The sequence below is a fragment of the Vipera ursinii genome (assembly GCF_947247035.1).
Source record: "Vipera ursinii genome assembly, chromosome: 3".
NCBI classification, from domain to species: domain Eukaryota; kingdom Metazoa; phylum Chordata; class Lepidosauria; order Squamata; family Viperidae; genus Vipera; species Vipera ursinii.
Window position 1 is genome coordinate 8,530,793 of NC_139516.1, and position 11,716 is coordinate 8,542,508.

Below are 11,716 nucleotides of genomic sequence, written 5' to 3' on the forward strand. Positions count from 1 at the left end.
CCCTCTCACAGTTACTACTATTGAGCAAGATACCACCTACGCTATACCTGTGCATTTTATTTTTCCTGCCTAAATGTAGAACCTTACTTTTTTCACCATTGAATTTCATTTTATTAGATAGCACCCAGTATTCTAGTCTGTCCAGATCCTTCTGTATCTTAAGCCTATCTTCTGGAGTATTGGCTATTCCTGCCAGCTTGGTGTCGTCTGCAAATTTGATGAGTTTCCCATCTATCCCCTCATCCAAATCGTTGATGAAGATCTTGAAGAGCACTGGGCCCAGAACAGAGCCCTGGGGTACCCCACTACACACTTCCTTCCATGTAGATGCGGTTGCATTGAGGACCACACACTGAGTACGGCCTGTCAGCCAGCTACGAATCCATCTGGTGGTGATGCTGTCTAACCCACATTTTTCTATCTTATCAAGTAGTAGGTTGTGATCTACTTTATCAAATGCCTTACTGAAGTCCAAGTAAATTATATCTACAGCATTCCTCTGGTCCACTAATTTTGTCACTTGGTCAAAGAATGCAATAAGATTTGTCTGGCATGATCTGTTTTTGACAAACCCATGTTGACTTTTAGTGATGACTTTGTTTGCATCAAGGTGTTCGCTGATTTGTTGTTTGATTATCTTTTCCAGAATCTTCCCAGGTATTGAGGTCAGGCTGATAGGTCTGTAGTTTCCAGGATCCATTTTTTCCCCTTTTTTGAAGATGGGAACTACATCAGCTCTCTTCCAGTCCTCTGGTAGTTCCCCAGTGCTCCAGGATCTTTGAAAAATATAGTTCAGTGGTTCTGAGATCACGTCTGCCAGTTCCTTGAGAACCTTGGGGTGTAATCCATCTGGTCCTGGTGATTTGAACTCATCTAGGCTGGACAGGTGCTCACTTACCATTTTCTTGCCTACCTTAACTTGCGTTTCTATTCTGTTTTTTATGGCACTGGTTTGGGTAGGTTGGACTGTTTTTCCCCTTTGTGTAAAGACAGATGCAAAAAACGAGTTAAATAGTTCTGCTTTCTCCCTGTTGCTTGTCACCTTCTTTTCCTTGCAGATGTTTCATTACCAAACTTAAGTAACATCATAATTTGGTTATGAAACTCTTCAAGAAAACAACCAAGCTCAGACAGCACCGAGGACTCCACTGTTCAACCTTGAGTTACAAATATTCTCTCCCATGGGTACTTGTTAACTTTGTGTGACCTATCAAATGTAGGATCTTTGGGGCAACAATAAGGGAACAATGCAACATTGCTTTCTTCTGGAATATTGCCCCCCCCCTCATTTTTAAAAATCTAGCCTACAGCCTTGAAGTTTTCTGATGGTTTCCCTCTCTAATGTCCCAAAAGGCAACTGGACTTTCTTGTTTTTTTCTTTTTTCATCCCAGAAGCTTCTTCAGCTCTGACTGGATGATGGGGAATGGAAGGATTTATACTCCTTGCAGACAGCTGGTCATTTGCATCCTTTTAGAGAATGGCATGAAAGACACAGATAAGCCTCCAGGTAGCTTTAACCGCTCGCTAAAAGAATGCCAATGAACAGCTGTCTGCAGGAATATACAGTCCTCTCGCACTTTTGTTGTGGTTTGGTATGCTGGTCTGACAGCCGCGGATAGGAAGGCATTACAGAGGGTGGTGAGCACAGCACAAAACATCGCGGGCTGTTCCCTGACACCACTGGATGACCTCGCCAGGGCTCGCTGCCTTGGAAGAGTGAGGAAAATTCTCAGGGATGACTCACAGCCTGGTCGGTACCTCTTTACTCTCCTACCATTAGGTAGGAGATACAGGAGTATAGCCAGCCATACCAATAGGCTGAAGAACAGCTTCTATCCATGGGCTGTCAGGCTCTTGAATGGGAAATAATTTTATAAACTTTATGCATAATTGACTTGCCGGTGTGTTGTGCATAACTGAGGCTGGTGTGTTGTACAATTACCTCACATGGTGTAACAAGATGGTGGGTTTGTTGTCACTGTGAGTTGGGGGGGGAACGAAGGGAGGCTCAGCCAATCTCACTGTATACACGTTGTACTTTGACAATAAAGGTTCATTCATTCATTCATTCATTCATTCATTCATTCATTCATAAATCCTTCCATTTTTCACACTTACGACCGTTGCAGTTTTCCCATGGTCACATGATCAAAATTCAGACGCTTGGCGACTGGCATGTACTTAATGGCGGTTGCCATGTCCTGGGGTCATGTGATCCCCTTTTGCGACCTTCTGACAAGCAAAGTCAAAGGGGGGAAACCAGATTCACCTAACCATCGGATTACTAACTTATCCACAGCAGTGATTCACTTAACAACCGAGGCAAAAAAGGTCGTTAAATGGGGCAAAATTCACTTAACAAAAGTCTCACTCAACGACATAAATTTTGGGATCAACGGTGGTGGTAAGTCAAGGACTACCTGTATATGGATGTGAAGCCAGCTGAGCTCAGCTAAAGGGCATTAAATCACCTAAAGTAGGGGTCTTCAAACTTGGCCCTTTTATGACTTGTGGACTTCAACTCCCAAAATTCCTCAGCCAGCGTGCCTGGCTGAGGAATTCTGGGAGTTGAAGTCCACAAGTCATATAAGGGCCAAGTTTGAAGTCCCCTGAATTAAAGCTTCATTCCAGGGCTTTTCTCTTACCAAAAAAAGTTGCTGCTTCAGAGGCACTTAAGCTAAATTGGGATTCGAGGAATTTGGGGCCAAATGTTGACATCCCAGCAATCAAGGTAGCTTCTGTAGCTCCAGCTAAGCAAAGGAAGATGAAAGTTGGGTTCTTCAATAGCAGCCAAAATGACCTTTAGGATCCAAAACAACAGCAGGGAACAAATTATTTAGTGTAGAACCTACATTCCAACCCAGGTACTTAAGCATTAATAAGGCAATTCCCATTTATTTTAGTTGCTTCTTTTTTTGCAAGGTTTTCCTAAGGATTATAATCCATATCCCTCATGGCATGTTCACCCCATTTCTTATGATTAAAGAAAAACAGTTGTTATCTTTTAAAAGTCTCTCTCTCTCCATTGTGGTTAGTTAGACATCAATAGTTAGAACAGGGATGTCCAACCTTGGCAACTTGAAGACCTGCGGACTTCAACTGCCAGAATTCTGGAAGTTGAAATCCACAAATATTAAAGTTGCTAAGGTTGGACATCTCTGTTCTAGAAGAATATTAGAACAAAAAAATGAAAAGAATCCAGGCAACATAGGACATATTTTCACAACTTTCCTAGAAAGTTGGATTTACAAAACTAGAGTTACCAAACTTTAATTGAGAATCCTACAAATTGAAGTCCCAAAGTATCTATGATTGCCAAATTGGAAAGCACTGATCGGCGGAAGGAAGGAATTCTGAAAGAGGGGGAGGGGGGCAGAGAAATTCCAGCAGATCTTACATCTGGGAATTATTTGCACTTCTTCTAGAAAATGGATCCAGTTGAAATGTTTTCTCCTAACTACAGAAAAGTCCTAGGTAAACATCCAGCCTAATAAAACATGCAAAATAAATAGGGTGATGAGTTTATTTACTTATTTATTTATTCATTTATTAAACTTCTACAATTGTATAAGCATAGCCAGTGGCTGGGTTCCTTCAAAATGCTGACTCATGATGTTTAAAAGGTAAAGGTAAAGGTTCCCCCGCACATGCGTGCTAGTCGTTTCCAACTCTAGGGGCCGGTGCTCATCTCCGTTTCAAAGCCAAAGAGCCAGCACTTGTTCGAGGATGTCTCCGTGGTCATGTGGCTGGCATGACTACACGCCAAAGGCGCACGGAACGCTGTTACCTTCCCACCGTAGTGGTCCCTATTTTTCTACTTGCATTTTTACATGCTTTTGAACTGCTAGGTTGGCAGAAGCTGGGACAAGTAAGAAGCGCTCACTCTGTTACGCGGCACTCAGGATTCGACCTGCCAAACTGCCAACCTTCTGATCGACAAGCTCAGTGTCCTAACCCACTGAGCCACCGCGTCCCTATATCTAGCCTAATAGTGGGTGCATTTTAGCTTGTGCAAGTCTACCTTTTTTTTACGAGAGTGTATTTATTGTGCCTCTTCTTCCTCCTCCATCAAAAAATCCCTAGCTCCAAGACAAATCCCTAAATCCAAGAAAAATGCTCCTCCCAACCTCCAGAGTTATCTCTGGATGAGGTGGGCAGCACATAAATCAAATCAAATCAATCAAATCAATCATCTTTATTATTGAAGTGTTAAGGGGCAAAAAAGTTCTAGGAACAGAGAAACGTCTTTTACAGAAAATTGCTTCCTAAACAAAATCTATTAGAGCCAATAATTGTACACCAACTCCCTTGTGAGATGCTGTAATAGCTGCTCAACAATATTTTCTCACACAAGCGCTTTCCCAGAAGTGAGAAAGACCTAGGAACACACCAGATAGTAAAATGTCTATATTTCTAGACAGTTAAATCTGGTGGGGGAAAAAAACTAATCTAAAATGCAATTTATGGTACTTTCTTCTGCTTTACTTAAATTTTTTCCTGCTCACTACCTGGAAATTAGAAAGAGAAGAAAATTAACCAGACAATGTATGTCACTAAGTAGTTCTGTCTATTTGAATAGTCAAGGCTATCAGGAAAGTGAGAATTTTAACCGAGGGTTTTTTTGTATTCTCTGAGCTTGGTTTTTTTCCCTTTCTTGCAGATCTTTCATTACCCAAAGTAGGTAACAATATCAGTGCTAGAATTTTAACTGTTAGTAGGAAGCGTGGTTCAGTTCACGCCAAGCTAGATTAAACCTATTTTGTGACTTCTATATTGTGGGAATCAAGCCACCATCTTAGTATCTTGTGTGGACCAAGCCATGTTAAATCAGAATGGCATATATTTGTTTAGGCAGAACATGTTAAAGAATACAACATTTAAGAGAGAACTTTTATAAAATGTTTTATAGGTGGCACTTAGAACCTAAAAAATTAGCAAGTATGTATCCGAACTGCCAGCCCAAATGTTGGAGGTGTGGCTGTGAGGATGCAACGTATTTTCATATATGGTGGACTTGTAAAAGGGTTAAAGCTTTTTGGATTAAAATTTGGTGGAATATGCAAAAAATATTCAAGAAAAGGATAAAGTTTTGTCCGCAATTGTTTTTACTGGGCATTATCACAGATACTACCGTTGTGGACACTAAGCTGATGTTGAATTTAATTACGGCAGCGAGACTTTTAGTAGCGCAATATTGGAAGAAGGAAGAACTGCCGACTATAGAAGAATGGACTTTAAAAGTTTCTAATTTGGCAGAAATGGCAAAGATTTCAGCGTATTTGAAAGACCAATCGCAACAGAGATATACTGTGGAGTGGAGAAGATGGATTGATTATATCCAGAATAAATATGGGACTAAAAAATTTCACTTAGCATTTGAATAAGTAGTGGATTTATATGATGTATAACTAGCTTGTAGTTATTTTATTAAGTGCGATAGAATTTAATATTTTATTGTTGTTTGCATATTTTAGATTATGTCTGTTTGTATTTTTATACCCTGTATTTAGCTCTGGGAAGTCGGGGAGGGGGGGGAGGGGAGGGGAGAGTTGGGAAGGTTTGGGGAGAGAGGAGGGGAGGGGAGGGGTTTTGTATTTAAAAATGTACTGTAAAACTTTTCAATTAAAAAAAAAGAATACAACCGTATATAGTTAAGTTTAAGGTTAAGAATGATGTATAAACCCAATGGTGTATCTAATATTGGAATAAGGAAATAATTTAGATGGCTTTGCAGAGTTTCTCAGATGGCTTCATTCTCGGTTTCAAAGATCTCGGTTTCATTCTTTCATTCAATAAACATTGGGTTAATATTTGGGGGGAAAAGAGGTTAACGTCACAACATAGTTTAAACTTCTCCTTTCACTGTAGTTCATTTTTGTGCACTGAATTGTTGGTCACACTCTGCCTGGCTTTTAAATGCTATTTTTGAGTTTAATTTTCTTATGCAGCATAGCTGTGTCATGGTCTTGAAAAGTGGCAGATGGTCAAAAATTTCAGATATAGGTTCCATATATTTTTTTTAGTGTTAGCAGTGCTTAGATTAACAATGGCTGCTGTATACTTGCTTTTCTCAAGAGACCTCAGAGAAATACAATTTTCTTTGCAAAGATGGGTTTACAATAGATTGAACTTCACAATTTCCAACAGGTTACCTGAAGGATTAACCAAATTACTGTGTTTCCCAGAAAGTAAGCCCTACCCCCAAAATAAGCCCTAGTTTGGGGGCGAGCCACATGCCTGAAAATCAAACTAGGGTGGTGGTGGGGTGTATGGAGCTGCCCCATGCGCCACGCACCAGCTTATCTGGCAGCTAGGTCTCTCCTCGCTGACCCACAATGGTGAATCAATTGCTCGGTTATCACCTGCAGTGGCCTTCCAGAAAGGCTTCTGACTGTGTAATGTAGGCTGGAGCTCCATTCTCAGCTATAGAATGGAGCTGCTCCTTCAGCCATAGAAGAAGTGGGCCAGCTGGGCAGGGCTGTCAGTGCTGGAGGTAAGTGGAAAAGACACCCACCCCACAATAATAAGACTTCATGCCTTTTTTGGAGACAAACAACAACAACAACAACATCGAGTCTTATTTTCGGGGAAACACAGTAGTCTTCCTCCTCTAAAATGTATGCTTCTGAGTTTAGCTCGATTCAGATTTCTGGTGTGTCCTGTTTTGCCAAAAATACTCTTTATTCTCTGTCTTTAGGAGCGGCAGCTAACAAGATGTGTACAATGAAGATACAGCACTGAATTACTTCAGTCTGTTTTGAAGGCAGCACAAAGGCATCCAAAATGAAGGGTGCATTTGTTCGGATCTTCTTCAGAAGACAAGCCAATGCTGTCTTTGGTTTGGTAGCAGACTCATCAAGGGAATAAAACAGCAAATTAGACGAGACTAAACATCAGGGATGCGGTGGCTCAGTGGGTTAGGATGCTGAGCTTGTCGATCAGAAGGTCGGCAGTTTGGCGGGTCGAATCCCAAGTGCCGCATAACAGAGTGAGCACCTGTTACTCATCCCAGCTTCTGCCAACCTAGCAGTTCGAAAGCACGTAAAAATGCAAGTAGAAAAATAGGGACCACTATGGTGGGAAGGTAACAGCGTTCCATGCGCCTTTGGCATCTAGTCATGCCGGCCACATGACCACGGAGATGTCCTCGGACAAGCGCTGGCTCTTCAGCTTTGAAACGGAGATGAGCACCGGCCCCTAGAGTTGGAAACGACTAGCACGCATGTGTGGGGGTACCTTTACCTTTACCTTTTAAACATCATGAGTCAGCATTTTGAAGGAACCCAGTCACTGGCTATGCTTATACAATTGTAGAAGTTTAATAAATGAATAAATAAATAAGTAAATAAACTCATCACCCTATTTATTCTGGGGGTTTCTAGAAGAGACTGAATCATACCAAATCAGTTGAATTTACTTATCTATAAGCTACTATATAATTGTTCATAATTAAAAGTAATGTTAGTATAGCAATAGCACTTAAGACTTATGTACTGCTTCACAGCCCTCTCTAAGTGGTTTACAGAATCACATCTTGCCCCCAACAATCTGAGTCCTCATTTTATTAACCTCAGAAGGATGGAAGGCTGAGTCAACCATGAGCTGGTCAGGATTGAACTGCTGGCAGTCAGCAGAGTCAGCCTGCAATACTGCATTCTGACCACTGTGCCATCCTGGCTCTTGGTTGTGCAGCATGTTGTGTTCCTGCTACTCCTAGTTTGTAAGTAAACTGACTAAGCATTTTAGAGTCCAGCAAGAGTCATAACACCTAGAAATCAAGTTATTAACATAAACTCTATGATTTATTCTGGGGGGACTTATAGCGGGACTAGAACTCACACTCTCCTGGTGATTGATCCAAAGTCGCCCATTCAGCTTTTATGGTTTAGGTAGGTCTAAAACTCACAATCCCCTGATGTTTGGCTCAAGGTCACGCAGCTGACATTTATGCCTAAAGCGGGACTGGAACTCAGAATCTCCTGGTGATTAGCCAAAGTCACCCAGCCAGCTTTTGTGCCTAAGGAAGGACTAGAATTCACAGGCTCCTGGTTTCTAGGCCAAAACCTTAACGCTATTCCAAACCAGATCTATGTATTGTCTGAATGCAGTATCTGGCTTATGAACACATTTGGTTAAAGGAACAAAGACAGCGTTGGAGTAATTTTCCCCATACCCCAAAGTCATATTCAATACAAATTTTTATGAACTATTGTAAAAGGGAAGTTCTTACTGTGGCAGGTCTTTCACTGTCTTTCCGAAATCAGGATCTGAGGCTGTTTTATGGCTGCCATCTTTTGATTGATGGGTTTCCGAAACTCGCATGACTGTGTAACGCTGAGATCCTGTGAAAGCGGATGTTACAATAAGACCATTGACTTGAGCCTATCATTTTGTTCATCTGAACATATCACTGCTCTCATTGGGAACCATCATCTTGAGGTTCCTGCTATGCCTTCTGTTAAAATAACGTTGTCAACTCTTTAACAATGATTGCTTATTTCTATTCCTTGGATTTCTTAGCTAAGCTTTGACTTTCATCATTTAAAGATAACCTTTCCGAAAGAAGTCAAGTATAAAATTGTTGTGAAACTTTCTTTATACAGAATTTGTTTCTCTCCAAGTGGATGCAGAAAGATAAAAATAAAGATGCTTTGTCAATGGAACCCGTTGTATTTTGTTTCATTTTTTTATCTATAATTACACTCTGCAAAATGTTCCATGTAATATCTGTTGTTTTTTTTTTTTTGCAATCTCTTTTTTCCCCTTTGCCGTTTTCTTTTAAAGTAAATATTTTTTTAAAAAAAATATATCTGTCTACAGTGGGGTGCAAGACATCTCTGATGAATTCAAGACATCCTTATTATTTATTTATATTCTGCCTTTATTATTTTTATAAATAATTCAAGATGGCGAATAGACACAATGTTCCTCCTCTTATTGTTCCCCAAAACAACAACCTGTTAGGGAAGAAGGGGAGGGAGAGGGAGGGAGGGAGGAAGGAAGGAAGGAAGGAGGAAGGGAGGAAGGAGGAAGGGAAGAAGGAGGGAGGGAGGGAGGGATGGAAGGGAAGGAAGGAAGGAATATTGTGTGTTCACTGTCTTTTTTTTTTAAATCCCATTTATATCCCGCCCTTCTCCGAAGACTCAGGGTGGCTTACAATCTAAGAAGCACAAATCAATGTGCTTAGCAGTAGCCTTCATTTTATGTATATGCCTGCTTATTAGGGCTTTCACACACACCCCAAGCAGCATTCTTACAAAGTCAGCTTAATTGCCCCCAACAATCTGGGTCCTCATTTTACCTACCTCGGAAGGATGGAAGGCTGAGTCAACCTTGAGCCTGGTGGGACTCGAACCTGCACTAATTGCAGGCAGCTGGTGTTACTTAAGGAGGCATTAGCCCACTGCTCCACCAAGGCTCTTGAAAATAATAAAGGCAGGATACAAATAAATGAATGAATAGTTGCCATGTCCTAGAGTCACATGGTCCAATTTTGTGACCTTTTGACAAGCAAAGCCAATGGGGAAGCCGGATTCCCTTTACAACCCACTTTTCACTTAACAGCCGTGGCAAGAAAGGTCGTAACATGGGGCATTTAACAACTGCCTCGCTTAGTAACAGAAATTTTAGTTGTGATCGTACCGGTAGATAAATATTATTGCATTGAAATCCACACTGAATAATACATCAAGAGTCGTAATACTGCGATTAAAAAAGAGACAAACAAACAATGGAAAAAAATATTATAGCGCCTTGTATCCTTGGCGAGAAGTCAGTGGAAGAGAAGCAGCTATTTTGGCAGGCTCCCAACATCCTGAAAAGGAGCTCTGCTAAAGGAATTTGGTTGAGATTCAGTTCACGCACCTGGGAGGCGATGAGGGTACCCCAAAATGGGTACCGAAATCAAGAGGGAACCGGCCCCAGCGCCCAAGAATCCAATCCACCACGCTCCAACCCACAGGGAATTATCGGGTGTAAGATCAATTCTGGGAATAAAACCAGGAGAAAAGCTGCGAATTTTCAGAAATCCAATCAAATGTCCCTCTCTGGCTGTGACAGATCAAAGCTACTTCACACAAGCATGAGATGTAGCTGTTTCTTTCTTCAAAGATAATTGCTTGGGAGACATTTTTCAAGCGGGACATGTTTTTGCAATGGTTACAAACTGGGCAATAAATCGAAGTCATTGTTCTTTGCTTTAGGCAGGCCTAAAGGGAAACGACAATAAGAACAACAAAGAGCGCATGCGCGCGCACACACAGACACAAAATAGACAAGGTTCTCAGCTTTGCCTGCCCAGCCTGAGATTTTTCTGGTTGGTTCAGACCGCATTTGACAACCTGAGACAAAAATAAATGTCTCGATAATCACCGTTCTAAGCATAATCAAAAAAGACAACTATCTCCGTAAAAAGTTTGTAGATGGACATCTAGGGTTCCCAATTTACCACCCTGTAATCCCTTAATTTGGGGAAGAGTCGGGGTGACTGGATGGAACTGAGCATTTACTGGCTGGTTGCCCTTCCTGACACCATACAGAGTTCACAGCAGATATTTTTTCTTTGCACCCTGGGAGAGAAACATCTGCCGCTACCTAGGATTGAACTCTCAACCTTCCGAGTGGGAGGCCAGCGTCTTCACCTCTAAGCCACCACACTGCTCAGATGGACGTCTAGGATTAAACTGAGCATTTTAAAGATCTCCTTGCTGGATCTTAAGCTACTTATTAAGTAGGAGGAGCAGATGAGGTCTTTCAGTGGATTAAAAACTCAAGTCCTACTTCAAGGTGCTACTCTGTGGGGAAGTGAAATAAAGTACAGAAAGAAAGGAAAGTGAAAAAATGACAACACACAGGAAAAGTTCCATAGGCTAATTGGAGAACTTTAAGCCATTTGTTTGACTTTCTCTATAGCAGGGGAAGTGACGCGGTGGCTCAGTGGGTTAGGACACTGAGTTTGTCGATCAGAAGGTCGGCAGTTTGGTGGGTCAAATCCCGAGTGCCATGTAACAGAGTGAGTGCCTGTTACTCGTCCCAGCTTCTGCCAACCTAGCAGTTCGAAAGCACGTAAAAATGCAAGTAGAAAAATAGGGACCACTACGGTGGGAAGGTAACAGCGTTCCGTGTGCCTTTGGCGTCTAGTCATGCCGGCCACATGACCACGGAGACATCCTCGGACAAGCGCTGGCTCTTCGGCTTTAAAACGGAGATGAGCAACGCCCCTAGAGTTGGAAATGACTAGCGCGCATGTGCGTGGGAACCTTTATCTTTTATCCTTTATAGTAGGGGTCTTCAAACTTGGCCCTTTTATGACATCATCATCATCATCATCATCAGAAGGAGAAGAAGAAGAAGTTGGAAGGTACCTTGGAGGTCATCTAGTCCAACCCCCTGCTCAGGCAGGAAACCCTATACCATTTCAGACAAGTGGCTGGCCAGTCTCTTCTTAAAAACCTCCAGTGTTGGAGCATGTGGACTTGTGGACTTCAGCTCCCAGAATTCCTCAGATAGCATGCCTGGCTTTGATTGTACCTGACAGAAGCATTATCAAGACAGGGGCAGGAGGTTCCCTGGGAATTTTCAGGGCTGATGGAAGGAAAGAGGAAAGGGGCCAGGAACTTACTGTCTCCCAATTTCAGTGTAAATATTGAGAAAAATGCCTCCAACCAAGTAGCCAGCAGCTGGGCCCAGTATGGCAGCAGTGTAGAAAACAGCTGA

At 41.9% G+C, this 11,716-nt stretch overlaps 1 protein-coding gene across 1 annotated transcript in view; it reads right to left on the minus strand.

The window, feature by feature from the left end:
• The window catches only part of SLCO4A1 (solute carrier organic anion transporter family member 4A1), a gene marked incomplete at its 5' end in the record, with an annotated part of 29,429 nt that overhangs the window by 14,631 nt on the left and 3,082 nt on the right, over positions 1-11,716 (minus strand). The window contains 4 exons of the mRNA XM_083360841.1: positions 2,647-2,801; positions 8,232-8,343; positions 9,866-9,987; positions 11,622-11,712. Coding sequence (XP_083216967.1) covers positions 2,647-2,801; positions 8,232-8,343; positions 9,866-9,987; positions 11,622-11,712 — 480 coding nt within the window. The remainder of the gene's footprint in view (positions 1-2,646; positions 2,802-8,231; positions 8,344-9,865; positions 9,988-11,621; positions 11,713-11,716) is intronic.